This window comes from Cololabis saira, chromosome 9 (assembly GCF_033807715.1).
Source record: "Cololabis saira isolate AMF1-May2022 chromosome 9, fColSai1.1, whole genome shotgun sequence".
Lineage (NCBI taxonomy): Eukaryota > Metazoa > Chordata > Actinopteri > Beloniformes > Belonidae > Cololabis > Cololabis saira.
In genome coordinates, this window is record NC_084595.1 from 20,550,877 (window position 1) to 20,570,956 (window position 20,080).

General features: G+C 44.8%; 1 protein-coding gene across 3 annotated transcripts in view; it reads right to left on the reverse strand.

The window, feature by feature from the left end:
• smarca2 (SWI/SNF related, matrix associated, actin dependent regulator of chromatin, subfamily a, member 2) overlaps nucleotides 1-19,828 on the reverse strand; it is a 66,065-nt gene extending 46,237 nt beyond the window's left edge. For 2 of the 3 annotated variants that reach the window (XM_061730726.1, XM_061730725.1), the window contains exons 1-15: nucleotides 19,699-19,828; nucleotides 17,597-17,860; nucleotides 15,639-15,768; nucleotides 14,288-14,725; nucleotides 13,252-13,353; nucleotides 9,935-10,187; nucleotides 8,535-8,661; nucleotides 6,540-6,713; nucleotides 6,122-6,295; nucleotides 5,263-5,433; nucleotides 4,592-4,642; nucleotides 3,458-3,588; nucleotides 3,005-3,062; nucleotides 2,818-2,915; nucleotides 2,386-2,533 (exon numbers count right to left, since the gene is read on the reverse strand). In XM_061730726.1, coding sequence (XP_061586710.1) covers nucleotides 2,386-2,533; nucleotides 2,818-2,915; nucleotides 3,005-3,062; nucleotides 3,458-3,588; nucleotides 4,592-4,642; nucleotides 5,263-5,433; nucleotides 6,122-6,295; nucleotides 6,540-6,713; nucleotides 8,535-8,661; nucleotides 9,935-10,187; nucleotides 13,252-13,353; nucleotides 14,288-14,725; nucleotides 15,639-15,768; nucleotides 17,597-17,830 — 2,289 coding nt within the window. In that variant the 5' untranslated portion in view covers nucleotides 17,831-17,860; nucleotides 19,699-19,828. Of the gene's footprint in view, nucleotides 1-2,385; nucleotides 2,534-2,817; nucleotides 2,916-3,004; nucleotides 3,063-3,457; nucleotides 3,589-4,591; nucleotides 4,643-5,262; nucleotides 5,434-6,121; nucleotides 6,296-6,539; nucleotides 6,714-8,534; nucleotides 8,662-9,623; nucleotides 9,720-9,934; nucleotides 10,188-13,251; nucleotides 13,354-14,287; nucleotides 14,726-15,638; nucleotides 15,769-17,596; nucleotides 17,861-19,698 lie in introns of those variants that run through there. The other variant, XM_061730727.1, reaches the window with a different exon arrangement.
• Nucleotides 19,829-20,080: the final 252 nt, after the last annotated feature.

Sequence of the window (20,080 nt, forward strand, 5' to 3'; positions counted from 1 at the left end):
GGCGAGGCGATGAAAATGTGGGTCAGTGATGGAGACAGGGGGTGTTTTGGGGGAAAAGGGCAGCGCGGGTCGGCTGAAGGAGCCGGTGGCCACGGCAAACTTTGATTGACATCAGGTGGTTCCAGCCAGGGTCCGGGCCCGTTTGATCCGTCCAGTAACAACGTGGCACCAGCCAATCCACTTCAATCGTGTCACAAATCCAGTCAAACATCATGTCCGGGCTTCCAGATTTTAGGACTGAGGTGATTATTTGAAACAGCCGCCGGCTCTGTTCAGACGTCGTCGCCGAGACCGGAGCGAGGTTTCCTTCTGGCGTCGGACGCATGACAGCTGGACTGCAGCAGACCACCTCTGAGCTGCTGCTGGAGTTAGAGTCACTGCGCCATCTGGTGGTGACAACCCGCAACTGCATGGATGGAAGACACCCAGGAGAGGACGGGGGGGCGGCCGCCGGCTGGACACGAGCTCAGAAACGGTTAATCATATGAGAAGGCTTTCAAAGCTGCAGGACAAGAGCAATACGTCGTTGTCACCTGGGTGTGGTTTTTCTGAACATCCGTCACGCTGACTGATTACTTCAGAGCCAATTCATGAATCAAAACGTTTGTTCTTCTTTCAAAAGAGAAGAAAAAAAAATCTAACTTCAAAAAGAATAAGTGAAAGTAAGTGAAATGCAAATCAAGTCAAAGTGGGAAGTGTCTGGTCTGAAACTACAAGTGCAGCTCGGAGTTGAATCAATCGAATTTAAATTCACCTTCAACCTTTAGACAACTTTCTCATGCGTCACAAAAAGGAAATGAGAAATTTGATAAAACATATTTGGACTTGGCCAAACAACAGAACCCAAACTTGTATCCATGGCAACAATCGTTATAATCACAGGTGGCGTCCAGGAGTAGTGCTAAAGTCACGGGGGCGCTGATTTCTTAGGGTGCTTTCACACCTGTACCGTTTCAAGCAGTTGTACCGGAACAGGGAGCGTTTCCCCCTAAAGATCGGAACGTTTTGGTATATGTGAACACAGCGATCGCGCTCTGAAACGGCACAAAATAGCGATCCGAGATCGCCTAGGAGAGGTGGTCTCGGCCCGATTCCATTCGAGACCTGAAACGGTTCATTTTTTTAATTTGTAGTGAGAACATAATCCAGCAACCGATACAACGCCATTCATTGTGTATGTGCGACCGCGACGCAAGGAGAGGAGTCGGTGCAGCCTCCACCACCTTCTCTCCGAGATGTCGTCCCAGCGCGGCACGGTGAAATTAAAAAATGTTCAATTCGGGCAGGGTTTGCGCCCTCTCGCCCGCCGCTGAGCTCCGCTCTGTGCCGGTAGCACAAAAATGAATGGGTAAAGGCTGATTTATGGTTCTGCGTTAAATCGACGCAGAGTCTCTCGTACCCTACGCCGTAGGCTCTGCGTTGGTGTAACGCGGAACCATAAATCACCCTAAAGCCGCGGCTGCGGTCTGTGCTGCGCTGAAAGGGGCGTGTTGTTTATCCCGGGGTACAGAAGAGGAAACTCCTTCCGCGTTCATTTGACCAATCAGAGAGCAGCTGGTTCGCGCATGGCATTTGTTAACAGCTTTGAAACGGTACAGACGTTTGCCTTGTGAACACAAACGCCACAGACGAGAAACGGAACAACTGTATCGATTCAGCCCCTGCATCGGAACAAAACAAACGGGCCACAGGTGTGAAAGCACCCTTAAATTATGGTCACAGCAGTGAAGAACGACAGTAAACAACAACAATCGAGTGTTTCCGATACCGGTATCAAAACTGGTACCGGCTCAACTCGATGATGGTACCGGTTTGTACCTACTGGGCCGAGGGAACTGAGCAGAATCGGGCTGAAATACCGTCACCAGGCTGAAGGCCACTGATAGGCCAGAGAGTAACGTCTCACAACTCCGTCACACCCGGCATATTTAAAACCTGGCAACCTTTACTTTACAGCTAAACTTTGGTGCAAGCAAACCCACTCCGTGGTGCAACGAGGAGGTCCACACATTTCTGACGCTTCCAGACGGAGCGTGACAGGGCAACGCAGAGTGAGAACGAGGCCCCACCCACATTGAGGTGGTACTGAACTGTAATGGAAAGCGACCGCCCGCGTCTGAGCGGCTGAAAGCCTTGACAGAACCTGAAGGACCCGTAATACCTCGGGGATGTCACAGTACGGTTTTTGAAGAGTGACGGTTTCTGTGCTGCGCAGCGCCACGTTGGAAATGGAGCTCGGCTGCAAAACACTCGCCTCAGTTCAGTAGCTTATGATGATAATTAAGATGCTTTCTAATTATTTTGGACGACTGTCCGGGGACACCATCAGAAACCAGGACTAGCGTGTGTGTGTCCCCCGACCCCCCTCCCCCTCAGAGGCCGTACCTGGTAATGCTTGAGCATGCCGTTGATCAGCAGGGACGACTGCTTCTCCACCCTCTCGATGACGGCGTGAGCCACTCCGTAGTAGGACGCAGAGCTGGGCTCCCCGGTGGGAACGCTGTACTCATCGTCCACGTCCTGTTTGGCCGACCTGGACGAACACAAGCAGAGCAGGAAGCCTGACTTAACGGCACTTTAACTCAAACTGATTGTAAAGACGCTCGGCGTCCTGGCTGCTGCCGGTGCAGCACAGCTGGAGGTGGAAGTCTGGAAACCACCGGGACCTTTTTATTTCCTCTCTCAATGAAACGTCTGGGACACTGCGGGAGAATCCTCCTAACTTTGACTGTCCACCATCCTTCCATGTGCTGTAAAACCAACCGTAAAAACGAATCCCTGCCCAGTGAAGCGGTGAGATAATGAAAACAACTTTACTCGATGATGTGCTTGGCAGCCCGCTCATACACTTCGTCTCCGTTGGCGTCGAGCAGCTTCTTCTCCTCCGCTTCCGTCCTGGTCGTCTCATCTTCTTCCTGAAAAGCAACGTTGAGAAGACGGCTGAGAGAATTGTTTTCCTCCACGGTGTATAAAACGGCTTACAGGGATCTTTAAGGATGAAGACCTCTTCCTCAAACTCGGAGCCGCTTTCCTCACTGTCCGACCGCGGAGCAACTTCGTACCTGTTCAAAACAAAAGCAGCAGAGTCGCAGGAGCGTTAATATACTTTAGGATTCTGCTACAGACGCTAAATATGAAGTTGAGGGTCCATCACTTTTCTTGGAAGCCAGTTTTATGGGTTTATCCTTTTCAATGAGTCTCTTGAACCCCAATTTAAAAGCACTTTCTGCTTCCAAGAGTCAATTTTAATTAAAAACGAATATTTCTTTTTTACTTTAGTCAGTTTTTAGTTATTTCTGTGACCGCTGTGGAGGTTTGTGTCTCTTTTAGGGTAGACCTAGACACCTAACAACCATACAAAGGACGAGATCTCAGCGACTGGAAGGTGTACTTGAATAAATATGGCGTCAGCTGAGGGTCGGCAGGTTTCAGCTCGGCGTAAAGACGGCCTCCTCACCCGGGGTTCATCTCGAGCCAGGCCTCCAGCTGGCTGGACTTGGGAGCGTCCGTTCCCTGCAACACTTTTCCAGTCTCCGTCTGGATGACTTTGACTGGCAGCTCGCTCATCTGGCTGCTCTCATCCATGGGCTGCATGACACACGAAACACAGGGAGCATCATGGGAAAGGCCCAACACGTCGTCCAGGCTTCAGCACCAACAAGCTGGGAAATAATTTGACGCCACGGTCCAGTCTGATGTAGAAATATAAACTTTGAAGTTCTTAAAAAAAAAAAAAAACAGTCTTAAAAACACAGAAAGAGGGAAGAACACCTATCATCCCTTCCTTCATTTGAATTCAACATTTAAGACCATTTATGGCACTTTTTAAGATAAACGCCTGCGAGAACAAACAAAAAGGCTTCAGTTGTCTTTTCATTATCAGAACTGCCCATCAAAGCTTCTTTCCGGCAGGAGCCCGCGGCTAAGGATGCCGTTTAAAAGCACAGGAGGAACCGGTGAACTGAAACAAACACTTGTGATGTGCACTGGCTCTGCTGCATTATTTACAGGCCGCCCGCTCATCATCCAGGGTGAAGGAACTCAGACTGCTGCTTGTTTGATCTGATGTTTATATTCATTTATACCACTGGTGGAGCGCAGGTTTGACTCTGCAGGACTAAATGTTATTTTACCAAGCTCGCTTGACCGTTAAATATTCTCCTAGGACACAAAAAACAAGCAGCTTGAGATGGAGAGGCTTATTTATATCCTGACAGCCACCTGACGAACTAAATGCAGTATTTTCTGTTTTTTGTCTCAAGCCGCGACTGATATTGACCAGGAAGCAGCGGGACGGGCTGTCGAGGCCAGGAGATCTTCTTAAATGGCCGAAACGAGGGGAAAGAAAACGCTAGAAAAACAAAAACGATGACCAAAAAGAAGTCACCAAAAACAAATAAGCATTCATGAACAACAGGTTTAGAATCTACACGTGGATCTGCAGGTGAAACCGGGGCTGCGGGTGACACAGGATCGTGAGCGACGCCCCCGACAACGTTTTAGATCACCATCCAAAAATCAAATCACTCAGGTAGACGGCTGTCGGAAGACTGTTACAATCTCAAGAAAGAAAATGCAAACAGCAGCTTACCTCCCCATCGGGTCCGATGGCGCTGGTTCCTTCACCGTCTCCGTCCACCTTCTAGGAACAAAACACAGAAAGACCATCACATGACGCTTCATCCTGAAGCTACTGAAATGTATCTACGCTGTCAAAAACATCTGTGAAATGTGTCCTCTCACTCACAGCAGCCTCCTCCGGTACAGAACGTACCGAACCAACTGCAACGGGACGGGGGTTAATACTGTGACTCACAAGTCACGAATGTGAAACATTAATCCAAACAAAGTGATTTAATATTTGGCTTATTTATTTTGAGGTTTCACACTGGAAGACGTAAAGTACTTCTAAAACAAAAGAACAGCTGATTTTACATGTGCCTTTTTGTTTGACGTCAGGCAATTCTGGGCTGTCAGATGCAGGACTTTGGAACTGAAAGGGACTTTTTTTTGTTTGTTTAAATACATAAAAAGATTTGCTAGGCTCAATTTTCTGAACGGTAGTATTCTTTATTCATGATGAAGAACAGAAGTCAAGTATTTGTCTTTTTTTTCCTCCTGCATCAAATATAAACCAAACCGTGACCCTAAAACTGAGGTTGGTATGGAAGTTGAAAAAACTGAGCTAAATACAAATCTGTCCTCCGCCAGAACTAAGGAAACATGTAACAAATGAACAGCCCTGCTCGTTCCTCTTCCTACCTTCTTTTTCTTCTTCTTTCTCTTCTTTTCCTTGGCAGCCTGAGCAGCTTTGTGTTCGTACACCAGAGCAGTGAGGTTGGCCACGTATTCATCTGTCTGCTGCAGCAAGTACGCCAGCCGCTTGTCCTTCTTTTGATCGATGAGTTTTCGGTAACCCTCCTCATCTTCCGCCTGGATGAAGAACAAATCAGGTGGGAGTTGGAAGAAGAAAACAGTTCAGTGTACAGACAACCACCTTCACTTCCCACAGTTAGTACCAATCACAGAATAAAGTGATAATATTAGCCAGATTTTGCCGTTCAACACGACCGGTTGAGGCTTTGAAACCTCCCACTTCCACCTGTGGCTATCAGACACCAAAAACACCTACATAGACCTGCGCGCGTGCTGAGGAAGGCATCCGCCTTCGCAGGAGCGCCCAGCTCGAAGTACCAGTCAGCTTGACGGTGCAAAACTCTTCTTCCTACTTTATTCCTACTGCATGGTGGAGTTTAACCTAATTGGAAAGCAGCTTCAAAGTGCTCAAGTGGACGGTGAACATCTAACGGGCGACCACAGGAACGAGGTCTGAAGCACAACTTCAGAAGACAGTTTTTGTACTTTTAAGTGCACGTCTGAAGTATTTCAAAGTGCACAGTTCAAACTTACAGTTTACGGGACTTAGCGGGACTCTTAGCAAGGTGAGATGTAGTGAATTTCATTGATCGGTATTGTCGTCCCGCTATCAATCCGGATGTGGGGTGTTTTTCCCCGGAATCTTAATATTTTAATTGCAAATCTGCATCTTTGATAGCTAACGTGACCATGCTTCTGGTTGTAAACGCTCACACTAGAGCAACCGGTACCATCGGGTCCTCACCATGAGTCTCCTCATCCTCTCCTTTTCGATTCTCTCCGTCTCCTTCTTCTGCTCCCTCTCCGTGTTGGTGTGCCAGGTGGCAATGGCGCGGGTGAGTTTCTGCATTTTGCCGGACACTGAGCGGTGGTACTCCTTGAAGTCTTTCGCATGCTGAAGAATGCTGTTGAGATATTCCTGGAAAACAAGTCGGGAGTCAGCTGAAGCAGAGAAACATCTGTTACAGTTCACCACCAACATTTTAACTTCAGGGCTCAAGTTGACGGGGAAGTTGAAACAACTACCATCCCTCAGTTTGTTCAATCATTAATCATGTTGTTTGTGCTGTTAACTTCACAACCAGACCCCCGTGACTGTCTGCAGGTTGGTCTGAAGGGGTCCAAGGAGGAAGCTTAGCTAACACGAGTCTGTGGTGAGTCACCTGATGTTTCTGTCTGCGTTTCTTTTCCTGCTCGAGCTTCTGCTGCTTCTCCAGCTTCTCCGTCATGCGCGCCTCCCTCAGAGTCTGCCGTTTGCTGCGTCTGTAAGCCTTGGAGTTGAGGGCTGTCTCCAGGGTCGTGTCTCGCCTCATACACGCCACCACGTCCTGCCTCAGCTGGTCACATGATTGACAAGAGAACAACAACATATGGACCCGTGCACCACAGAGGTTTGATTGTGGAGGTCGTTCTTCCAACTATTAGGGTTTACAGTCACACATGATCATGAACAGGTCAAATAACTGTAACTGTAACTGCTCATTCCCAGCATTCATCAGGGCCCAGAGCTGGGAAGCATCTAAAACACCCAGTGGACCCTGAGGACTGGGCCTGCTCTAGACCAGGGGTTCTTAACCTTTCTGACCTTGGGGCCCAATTTTTTCAGTACAGAGTGGCCCGGGGCCCATTAAATATAAACACTGTATAGCAACTAAAACTTTAAGAGGTCCATTTAGAGATTTACTCAAGCGAAGGTCCAGAACATCATAATATATATATATATATATATATATATATATATATATATATATATATATATATATATATATATATATATATATATATGTGTGTGTGTGTGTGTGTGTGTGTGTGTGTGTGTGTGTGTATATATATTCAAGTAGCCTCATAGTTGTATCAACATCTGCATCTGACTGTTATATTAAAAAAAGTACATATTTGCCAATTAACATGTTTAACTTGAATTAAACATATTTTTTTCTCTTAAAAATAAAGTAGATTTTATTTTATTTTTCAAATGCTATCTTATTTTATTTCTCTACCAGCAGTTTGAATTTCCCCTTTTCTTTGTTAATTGTCTCAACACATTTTTATACTAAATTAATATAAACACATCTTAACAATTTAACAGTTTTGCCGTTTCTCTTTCTTCCCCTATTATAATCTAATGCCCCCACTTTCTGTTGTTCAGTGAGAGAACTGAGCTCTAACTTCTCCTGTCAGGACTTTAAATCTGGGCTGGATGGTGTCAGGTTCTCATATGCATGTAGAGGTGTTCATTGTTGAGCCTGAAACGATATTTAGTTTTAATTATGTTCATTGTGGAGAAAGCTGCTTCACAGCTGTATCTGGACCCAAACATGGGTGTTTTAAGATGGTCAGTTTATTTTTCTGTGACTTCAGTTCAGACTTGAGTGGATATGTTTGATGAAAAACTTTGTGTTTTGTTTCAGTGGCGTTTCACTTTCGCACTTTGAACGCCACGGTCTCTGAACGTATGAGACACTGGTTTTGTCCCAGTGGGAAGACTGAACAGGATGAATTTGTCCATTCCGGGTTGCATATTTAAAAATACAGCGAGGACAAAACTTAGTTTGATTTTACTTTAAGCTATTTACATTAATAAGTTGTCAGGACTCAGTGCGTCGGGTTTCATCGGAGCCTGATCAGCTGCGACGGGCACAGCCCGCACCGCAGCTCTCTGGTCGCGCTGCAGCAGTCACTTTCTGATGCTTTTTCGAAAGCCCGAACAGTCCAGTCCAGCAGACACGACAGCCCACGCATCTACATCTACCATCCTTCAGCAGTAACAACGGAGCCGCCGCCAGAGCGGCAGCCTCAGCCGTCCTCCCCGGCCGCGGGGACGCGTCGGGATAAATGATCAGGCCGCGCTCGCTCGCTCTGGGCGCAGACCCAATTAAACGATCCCTTATCCTGGCGGATCTAAACCTACTCTGTGCAAAATGAAGGATTTACTCTGTAAATACACACCATTTCTCTTACTATTACACGTACAGCTAGCTGAGTGTCTTCTTCTCTTCATTTGGTTGGGAGTTGCTATGCAGTCCCGCGGCCCTCGCGGCCCACATGTACAAAACTGAATTTTTTTTGGCGGCCCAAGTGTGGGCCGCGGCCCTATGGTTAAGAATCACTGCTCTAGACAGTGCATCTGTAGACGAAAACTTGGCAATGGCATTTACCTGCCGCTGGAAGTTGAGTAGACGCAGCGCTTTGAGCTCCACCGTAGCTTTAGTCCTCAGGTCAGGAGTCAAGGAGCCCGGCAGACTCTCCAGTTCCTGGATTCGATGAGCAATCCGAGCCTGCAATCTGACAGACGTGAAGAAGCAGCTCTGTTAAACTGTCTGAAACACTTAAAGTGAAAGGTTCAGATAAAAAACACGATGGAAGTATGGGAACCAACACTTTAGCAGCTAAAAACACAATGAAAGTATGGGAACAAACACTTTAGCAGCTAAAAACACAATGGAAGTATGGGAACAAACACTTTAGCAGCTAAAAACACAATGGAAGTGGGCAACCAACATGTTAGCAGCTAAAAACACAATGGAAGTATGGGAACCAATACGTTAAACCAACCAACAGGCGCTAAAACTCTGAGGTTCTCAATGGGACTGAGATCTGGACTCCGGGGCCCCTTTAAAATCACCTACACTCCCTAATCATAATGACAGTCAGCACAACAGTCGTTTCCTCTTTGACCCCAACTCTCCCTCAGCTGTTGGTTACCTTCCTAAACCAATCAGGAACCTTACTGGCAATCACGTTGCCATGGCAACAGAGGCAACTGGATGCTTCTTTTTAGACGACCGGCGGCAGATTTCTCCTCGTAATATCAATATAACAGTCATTTTCATGACCTCCCGCATCCATATGTTGTTCCCTGCAATAGCCCCATGGCACTATACTCCCGCCACCGTGTTTCACTGTGGAGGGCTGCGTCTTTGTCTGCGTCCCTCCCGTCCTTCACTAAACATAAGCAGCACCCATGTGTCCTAACAGCTCCAGTCTGGTTTTATCAGCCCAAAGGACAGACTTCCAGAAGTCATCGCTGTGTTTCAGGTGCTCAGACTTCCGTCTGGTTTTGATGTTTCGCTGTGTGATCGGCAGAGTTTGTCTCGTACGATGATCTCAAAGCCCTCCAGCAGGCTTCATGAAACATCGAGTTCAGTGTCAATCATCTCTGCAGACATCCAGGGATTCTTGAAATCAAACTTTCCTCGTCTACTTGTACTTTGAAACGATCCAATATCCAGCTGGTCCAGACTCACTTAAACTCTTCCCTCCTTCCTCCTGTTTGAGTTCCAGGATGATTTCTTTTCTTTCTGGCTGATGTCAGTTCTTCTCAATCAAGCGATGGAGTGGCACGAGTTCTCCCCGTCTTTAAATTAAGGTTCAAATGCAGATTTATTGATCAGGTGAGGTTTAAGGGTAAAAGTCACGTGGAAGGTAATCATTTTGATCACATCTACTTTCACTACATTTTGTAGGAAGAACATTTTTATATTTTTTGTGCATTCAGAAGTGAAAAGCTTCCTTCTTCCATGTACGGTGAGAGCAGAACTTGATGAGTGATAAATACCTGTATTCTCTCTCCTGCAAGATGCCCATTGGGTCCAAGCCCTGGGGCTTCTGGACCGGTGTAATGCGGTTCTGCTTCTGCTGCATCTGGAGCATGGGCGACACCTGCTGCCCTGGGGGCTGAGCTGCTGCCGAGCCGCCGGAGATGGGCCCGGGAGGAACCGCCGAGGTCTGAGGCGGTGCCGGAGACGGGCGGCCACTGGGGACAGACGGGAGGTGCTTCTGAGCACTGGCCTGATTCTCGCCGCTCTGACCTGCAGAAGAGAAATAGATCACGTTACATCTAGCACACACTTTTATCCAAAGCGACCTCAAAGTAGGTGCCGATTAATCAGCATTCAAATACGCGCAGCTAAGACGACATTTAAGTTCAGTTCAGGAGGTTCGGGGGGGACACAGGAGGTGTTCTTGGAAGAAGACAGTTTTCAAAACCATATGAACGTAGAGAAGGACGACTCTTCTCTCATCTCCACCGGTGACTTGTTCCATCATTGAGGAACCACCCGAGAGAAGAGTCTGGACTCCTTGTGCGACAGGAGGACAAGGCCAGTCAGTGCTCGTGTGCCAGTGCAGTGAACGTGAACACGATCGAGTTCTTACAGGCAGCTCTGGAACCTGAGATCACCTCGTAGGCAAGGCTCCGAGACTTGCAGCCACAGGTAGCCAGGTGAGACCAACGATCAGAGGTGGGATCTTCGGGGTTGATTAAAGACCAGACGTACGTTGTAGTTCGCCTGAGGCATACCTCCCCCACAAACTCCAGCACGTACGAAGCAGTGAGGAGGTTTTCCCGCCAAATATTTCACACTGACTGCGTTTACATGCAGTCAATAACCGTTTTAAAACCCGAATATTGGCAATAACCCGAATTTGCACGGCCATGTAAACACCAATAACCCCTTTGAATAACCCGAATTTGCTTATATTCGGGTTTTTAAAAACCCGAATATGACCACTGGGTTACTCCTTTTAAAACCCGAATATCCGGTCATGTAAACGCCAAACGGAATATCCCGATCAAACGGAACATGAATTTGTTTTCTGCGCATGCTCTGCAAGGAATCCTGGTCTTTTGAGTCCAGGACGTACTTCTAAACATGGAGAAACGCAAGACCACGCCACACTTTTGGAGTGAGGAGGAGACTAATCACTTCATAAATGTAATGAAGGATATGAACATTTTGGCATTTGTAAACGGTAGAAAGTACGGGGATAGCGAGATTTACAAGAAGGTGAGCAAAAAGTTGCGGGAAGCAGCATTTGTTTTGAATTTGGATACAGGAAGAAGAAGCGGAAATGACGGGAATTGCGTCATGATGTTCTCAGCGCGACGCTGGTTTGATCGAGATATCCCGAATGATTAAGGCCGCGTTCAGACTGCCAGCCAATATCCGATTTTTAGCCCATCCAGATTGAAACTGGATGACTCTTTTGAAGTCTGAACAGTCCCAAACCGCATGAGATCCGATTTTTGCAAGCCAGATCGCAAACCACCTCCGGGAGGTAGTTTCATATCGCATTCATATCGCATTTGGGCAGATGGTCAGTCTGAACAGCTCCAAACACTCAGATCGGATATGACTGTCCCAGACGCTCCAAACCACCCGCCCATTTCCAGTTGTGGAGCTACTCATCCTTTCACAGAGAGCATGTACAATCTCTGATGTCACGTCAAAAACTATTATTTGTAGTTTAAGTGTTGCAAATTCACATTACAAATCATGTTTTAATAGCAGAAAAAAAGGCTGCATTTCCACGTACGGTGCGGGTCGTGTACCCTACGCCGTAGGTCTGCGTTGGTGTAACACGGAAGCATAAATCAGCCTTCAGTCACGCTGTGAGCCTGAACCTGTAGCCCGTCAGCTCATCAGGAGGAGGTTAAAGAGCGGGGCTGCCAGTTGTTCATTGCTGGTTTGGTTTGTTAACTCTGAGCTTTGTTGGTTGGTTTGTTAGTTTGCTGGTGGTTTTGTTCTCAACACTTTTCTCTGTTTCTCATTTTGCTGGGACGCCGGGTCCCTCCGCCGAGACACAACTTTTGCGGTATGCGTTCATTGTTATGTCTAAAAATGATGCGCAGTGCCGACCCAATCAGAAACGGTACAGATATTTTGGGATTTTTTTATATATATAAAAAAATAAAATTATAAAAAAATAAAGGATCCCCATAACCTTTGATCGGGTGGGCAGGACGCACGTTTGGGCACAGCCCCAAAACCAGCCTCGAGTTCCAGTACACAGATTTAAAATATTGCACAGTGTATGCCCAGCTTTACAGGTATGGAACAGCATGTGAGCTGGCTCCATATTGTTATTGTTTTTGATGTCGCAATTACATGACTTCACACAAAACACGCGCTGGGTGACGCCTCCGCTCCGACGTTGTTGCTACGGCAACCCGTCAGATCAGTCAATGATGTGGCCCAGTCTGAACAGAGCCAGATCCGATATGGACACTTGCTAAAAACAGTGTGGACAGTCAGCCCTGAAAATCGGATATGAGAAGGAATCAGATCTGAATCAGATTTCCCTGCAGTCTGAACGCGGCCTAATTACCATGTAAACGGAATATTCCAAATGTTTCAGTAACCGGAATATTAGCAATAAGCCGAATTTTGACTTCATGTAAACGTAGTCACCGTTTCATCTTTCTGACCTTTTCACGTTAACAACCGTCTGTGGAGGATAATAGCTGGAATATTATATTACATTTGGGTGTTTTTAAAGATATGCTAATTATATTTCTAAGACCTCACTACATGTATTTAAGACTTAGCAAACCATTTCCTCCCGTTTTTAGGACTTAAACAACCTTTAAAAGTACGCTTCCTCACCACATGGGGGCACCTGCTGTGTGGTGACTTCGTCCCACTGGAGATGCTCTTTTTTTGTCTCTTAGGTCAAAGCTGGCGCCACAGAGCAACATGTGGTTTTTGGAGGAGTGAAATCCTGATTTGATTTCGGTTCAGAAGTGAGAAACGCAGTCTGCAGTACTGATCTATGACAGCTGACCATCAGTGTCAGTGGCTGTCAATCCCACAGGGACCAGAACTGGGACATCTACAGCTTTCAGCTCCCCAGAAAAACACTGCAAGATCCTGAACTCTTATCTGTTCTATGGAGTTTAAGACAAAAAGAAAAGTTTAAAATGACTAAGGTACCTTCTGAGAGGAAGGATAATGGAGTTTATTTAATCCCATTTCCTAAATTTAAACAAAACAGATTTAAATGTCTGCTTGTCTGATGAAGGTGTACATCCCTTCAATGATATGACAGTCGTGGCAGTAAACACATTTTCTGTAGGAAACCCCGAAGACTTACCTTCGGTCCACGGCCTGGGTGCTGTGCTTTGATTGTGTCCTTGCATGGCGGGGGTTGGGCAGGGGCTTGACTGGGGACCACCCATGGGTGCCATTGGCATAGCTTTGAAGAAAAGAACCCGTTAGATTTTATTAGTTCATCTGCTGAATGTGCAGCTTTAAAAATAGAAAGCAAGCATGTGACTGGATGGTAGCTCAAGTGTCTTTGTTGGTGATTATTCTTAAAAGGAAAAATGCTCCATATTTACTTTATTAAAAGTACTTAATAATATTCACTGGTGATTCAAAAGTAGAAACTGGACTCAGATGAAACGTTTCAACATGTGTTTCTGTACAATACTACTTACAACACTTCTCTAACTTCTGATAACTATTTTTTTTCATTTAACTCTAAAAATATTGATGCAAAGTTGTGCAAAAGCTTTTTTTTTTAAAAACAACCTTTTTTTATACCGTCATTATTTGCTTAAAAGTAAATCCACCTTCAGTAGCAGCCCGTTGAATGTCTCATCCCATATATCGAATTCCAAAGCCTTCTCCAGACTGATGAGAATACAGGATTGCTTCTCTAAGACCACGACTGATCTCTGTCCCTCGTGGTATTGTGTTAACACATCCCTGAAAGTTCCAGACTAACAAACTGGCAAAACATCTGCTTTTACAGAGGTCTGCACATCTGCTGATGATCAGGTCAAAAGCTCCTGGCTGCTACTTTCCCTCTTAAATCCTATACATCCTATGGAAGCATTAAGGGGGTACTTAGCATTGCCCAAGTCTTCTCTTACTTTCTTTTTGGCTTTATTTTTGTTAAATAAATAATGACACAGTGGGGTAACGGGTGGTATGTTGTCATTTGTGCAAGTTTTTATTTGTTTAATGCCAAGACCGACAATGAAAACATGTTTTTATTATGTTTTACCACTAAAACAACCATGAGAAAGGGGTAGTGGTTAGGGTTATGGGTTTAATAATATTTATGGGTTAGGATTAGGAGTAAGGGTATAGGGGTTACCAAAGGTAAATCTGCAGCTACCTACCTGAAGGCCGGTAAGGGCTTGCATTAGACACCTGCTGTTGCTGTTGTTGCGGCGGCTGTTGTTGCTGCTGTTGTTGTTGTTGTTGTTGCTGCTGCTGCTGTTGTTGCTGTTGCTGCTGTTGCATTGTGGGAAGGCTTCTCTTGCCCTGAATAGCCAGCTGGAGGTTTTCAGGCAGCGGCTGTCCGCGGGCCAGAATCTTGTAGGCAAGGATCTGAGCTCTGAGCTGCTGCAGCTGGACCGGGCTGAAGGCGGACGGCCCTCGTCCCTGCTGGCCCATGCTGGACATGTTGGCCATGCCTCCTTGAGGATCCATGGGCATCAAGGGGCCCGACTGAGAGGGAGGCATGTGGGGGGGAGTGGGTCCACCTCCACCTCCTGACATGGGACTAGACGCATGCTCGTGGACTCCCATGGGGGATGGGTGCGGAGACATGTATCCTAAAACCAAGAGGAGGGAATTCTAGTGAATTTACAAACCACATTTTCCATTTTTACTTAAGATGAAGTAGTTGACAACATTTCAGCTCGACAAAAGTGTGGAGGGATCTCATCCACACAAATGGTGCTTTTCCACTAGTACCTACTCAGCCCGGCTCGGCTCCACTCGGTTTGGTTCTTTCCCACTAGGGGTCTAACATACCGAGTAGATACTTTTTCTGTATCTACACTGTCAAGGTTCTAAGCGGCTGAGTCGGCTGTATCTGACGTCATCACACTACAGGCCCTCGATTGGTCAAGGGGTTGGGAGTCAGACGTCTGAGTCAGGATGTGACATCAGTGAAAGAGCAACTCTGACGGCAGCTTCTGGTTAATTTTACTTCAAAGGCTATGGCAGCGCAAAAGTCTGTTTGGTGATCCAACTCTGAGGTGCAGATGTTCATAAACCTGGTGGCTGAGGAGAGAATTAAAAAGGGATCTAGACGGGCGATAAGGAACGACAAGATCTACCAGGAGCTCTGTCACTTCATAGCTGCTCGCGGCTACCAACGGACTTTTCAGTAGCGCCGAGACAAACTAAAAAACATTAAAAAGCATCACCGCTTGAAGCTTCTCTCACTCTCATTTTTTAAACTTGATATCAAACACAAGCCACAGACCCAGCACCACATCTATCATCTCCTCCAGGTTCTAAATCTTTACTGTTGTCTTCTTCGTTTAGATCACACAATCAAATACGTCACAGCAGCTTCGCTCCAACCCTCCTACTTCTGCTCCATGTGCTGAATTGTTAAGGAAAACAATCCAGGCTAGGCCAAGTCAAGCCGAGCTGAGATGAGTAGAGCTGGGTAGGTACTAGTGGAAAAGCGCCAAAAATGAACAACTGCCTTGAGAGAAGAAGGAGACCAGATACCTTGGCTGTGCTGGTCCATTGGACTCTGAGGAGGTCCCATCCCACTGTGGAGGGATCTCATCCCAACACCTTTCATGTGGCCAAAATGCATGGCCTCTGCCATCGCCTTGTCGTTCATGCCCTCCATGGGCTGAAAAAAGAAAGGAAAGCAATTTATAAAACCCCATAATATAAAAGCAAGAGATTCTATTTAAGGTTATTTCGAAAGCATCATAGTTTGACAAAGCCAATCTCTTGCCATTTTGTTAAAACTGTACTAAAGATTCTTTCAACAGGAAAGCACGTAAATCTATCCCCGATCTCGTTTCAAATATTTTTATTGAACAAATAATTTTCACTTGTAACATTTTTAGACATATAATCATTTTTTGCTGTTTTTTTTTTTACACAAAAAAAAGAATAGATAGCAGTAGATGAAATAAAAATAATCGTTAAAAAAAAAAAAAAAAAAAAAAGGGGGGGAGCAAAGCACAGTTGGGCTCGATTGTGAGTAAAGGAAAAAGAAAATCTACAAATCTCCGAACCGAGCTGTGAGAGTAACTCCTGAGGAAACAAAACATGAAAAAATGAAGGGAAAAAAAAAAAAAAAAAAAAAAAAACAACAGCCAAGGCACACAAAATACCCACCCACATCCACCCACAGACTGCACAGGTCAATTTCCTTTAAGAAAAGATATTAAAGGATGCCAAATCTTTTCAAACTCTGGTAATTTGTCATTAACAGTGTATCTTATTTTTTCCAGGTGGAGTGTATCTGTCAGTTCAGTTATCCATAACTTCACTGAGGGAATATCTTTACCTTTCCAGAATTGCAGGATAAGTTTTTTTGCCGTTATCAAAGAGTATGATATAAGCCTGAGTTTTGCGGGATCTATATTTCCCATCTGATGAGGAATTCCAAATCTATCCCCGATCTCGACCATTTTGTCCTTCGTCTTGTCTGGAACGATAAAGTGCAGCATTGCTGTGTTTTCAACTTAGCGCTCAAACCAGCCAGCTGATCCTTCAGTATTTGATTCCAGTTTTGTGAAACCATAGAGACCCTGCAGGACTCGAGCTTTCCCAAGAATATCCTAAAGACAAGTGGTCCAAGTGTTTAACTTGGTCGAGCACCAAACACGCTGCCCTAAAGTGAAATGTTTGCTAATTGAAAAACAAATGAATCAAAAAGGATCGGAGTGTCTGTGAGCATTTAGTTAAGAAGTTAAATTAACCCTCGGAGACATAAACGTTCACCAGGGACCAAAACAAAAACCAAACGGTGTATAAAAGGACCACTTATTCTGGCGACGGCTGGTTGTCTGCTGGACTAACACCCTCAAACATACGCCCACCAGCCACGTTATGAGGTAACCCAGGTGAGGGTTTACTCTGTTCTACAGCACCGTCATCCTGGTCCCATATGGACTTTTAACAATCCTGTTAATCATGTTCATTTGAACTTACATCCCAGTTTTGTTCAGGGACTTCTGGCCGGTGAAGAAAAGCACTGCTCTCATCTCCACATCACAGCAGACTAAGGAGAATTTATGGCACGTGTTTAGTTCACATGTCCTTTAGCATTTTATTTCATAGTGTTTCGTGACTTTGGCTCTGCCTTCTTTTTGTTACTCACTTATTTGGGTCAGGTTTTGGTGGTTGTAGGAACACACTCATAGAGAAAATAGACTATAAAGACTTCTGATTCGCTGACGTGTCAGAACTGCCGCCACCTCAAGGTTATACAGTTCAAGTGAACACAAAATAATTATCGTGTTCATAGATATTCAAATCTTTTTTTATTTTATTTATCTCTTAAATTGGCAAATATTTTCATTCAGGAGCAAGCACATGTGGCCCTCAGCCAAGTTGACCAGCGACTGAAAAAGCTGGATATTAAGCTACTTTTGCTGCATATTTCCACATTTTCATTCACCTGGGTCGACATCAACCGTCCCCGGGCAGAGTGAGGAACGTACCTTGTGCAGAGGATACATGCCATCCTGAGAGTACTCGCTCTGTCCCGGGCCCTGCATGCCGTGAGGAGTGTTGGGTGTTCCAGGTCCCGGGCTGGGCCCCATCATGCTGTGAACGGACCCCGGTGAAGGGTCTGGACCTGGGCTGGGGCCCAAGATGGGCCCCGGAGACAGACCCGCCCCAGGAGACGGGCCAGGATGGGACATGCCTCCTGATGTGTCTGAGGGGGTGGACATCTACCGACCAACTGAGAGGACACAGGGCCACTACAGAAACACAAAACAAAACCGAAATAACCACATTAAGATTACACAGATTAGTGTGTTAACTTGTCTTAAATAGTCTCCTTCAGGAATCTGATTCATGTGAAACACTTTTTTTTTTTGGCATCTGTTTCTAAACAACAACTATTAACTCTAAAATGCTCTTTCCATGGCAGAATGATACATCATCCATTTGTCTACTTTGGTGGCGTTCGTCTTTAACTCCATATTTACGTCTCAAGCACAGAGATGAAAGATTATTTGTGGTGTTAAGTGACACATGCGTGAAAATTTTATAAATGATGTGTTTTGTAATGGATTGTAATTATATAAATGTTTACTTTATTCTTGATATTGAAATAAGTGTTGTAGCAAATATTCTTCATTTAACTTTTAATCAAAGGCTAAAAATATAATGTTTCATGGGCAGGTCCTCATGTTGACCCAGCGAACATCTTGTGAGGCATTGTAAATTTATAAGAATCTCTAGAAACCAGAAAGATCCATAATAAAGTTTCACAGCCCCTCTAGAAAGAAAAAAGGATCAATAATACATTTTCACAGCCTCTCTAGAAACCAGAAAGATCAATAATAAAGTTTCAAATCTTCTCTAGAAACCAGTAGGATCAATAATAACGTTTCAAATCCTCTCTATAAACCAGAAAGATAAAGTTTCACAACCTCTCCAAAAACCAGAAGGATCAATAATAAAGTTTCAAAGCCTCTCTTTAGAAACCAGAAAGACTAATAATAAAGTTTCACAGCCTCTATATAAACCAGAAAGATCAATAATAAAGTTTCACAGCCTCTCTATAAACCAGAAAGATCAATAATAAAGTTCCAAAACTTCTCTAGAAACCAGAAAGATCAATAATAAAGTTTCACAGCCTCTCTAGAAACCAGAAAGATCAATAATAAAGTTTCACAGCCTCTCCAAAAACCAAAAGGATCAATAATAAAGTTTGACAGCCTCTCTAGAAACCAGAAAGATCAATAATAAAGTTTCACAGCCTCTCTAGAAACCAGAAAGACTAATAATAAAGTTTCAAAGCTTCTCTAGAAACCAGAAAGATCAATAATAACGTTTCAAATCCTCTCTAAAAACCAGAATGATAAAGTTTCACAGCCTATACAAAAACCAGAAAGATCAATAATAAAGTTTCACAGGCTATACAAAAACCAGAAAGATCAATAATAAAGTTTCACAGCCTATACAAAAACCAGAAAGATCAATAATAAAGTTTCACAGCCGCTCTATAAACCAGAAAGATCAATAATAAAGTTTCACAGCCTCTCTAGAAACCAGAAAGATCAATAATAAAGTTTCAAAACTTCTCTAGAAACCAGAAAGATCAATAATATAGTTTAACAGCCTCTCTATAAACCAGAAAGATCAATAATACATTTTCACAGCCTCTCTATAAACCACAAAGATCAATAATAAAGTTTTACAGCCTCTAGAAACCAGCAGGATCAATAATATTGGATCAATAACAACCTCGGATTGGATCATGGCTTCCCTAAAAACTGGGGGCCGGGGATGTTTCCACACAATCAGAGTTGGCATGGAGGTGCTGCTCGCCCCCAGCTCGTGTCAGTCCTGTCATCAGCAGGGGGAACTACAGTCAAGCTTCCATCTCATCCCGGGTGTTTGCAGAGACACCAACTCCATGTTTGAGGAACTTTAGCCGACGGCTAATTAGCTCCGGCGGCTAACGCAGCATGCTAGTTAGCGGGCGGCTCGGCTCCGACTCCGCGTCAGAAAGTTTTGACAGTTAGCGACAAGCAGAGCAGTCACGAGTTAGTGTATGTCGAATACGAAGCCCCGTGGATACGTTTACCTCTCGGTCGACGTGGAACTGCACAGTTAGATTGGTTTATTGTGATGTTTCTGTTGGAAGTGTGACTGCTGTCTGCAGGTTCACGCCCACGTCGTGTTGTTTTGCTGTCATATTTAGTTGGTTTGTGTCGCCGTCGCTGATTGGTCAAAGTCACCGGAAGTCCCGCCTCCCCTGGCAAGAGATTGGCCCGATCGCTGTCCATCACCGTATCTTATTTTGGGGGCGTAACACCAAATCCGTTATAAAATATATATTATATGCTGGAACTGACATGCTCTTATTTATTAATCTTCTTTTATTTTATATATATATATATATATATATATATATATATATATATATATATATATATATATATATATATATATATATATATATATAT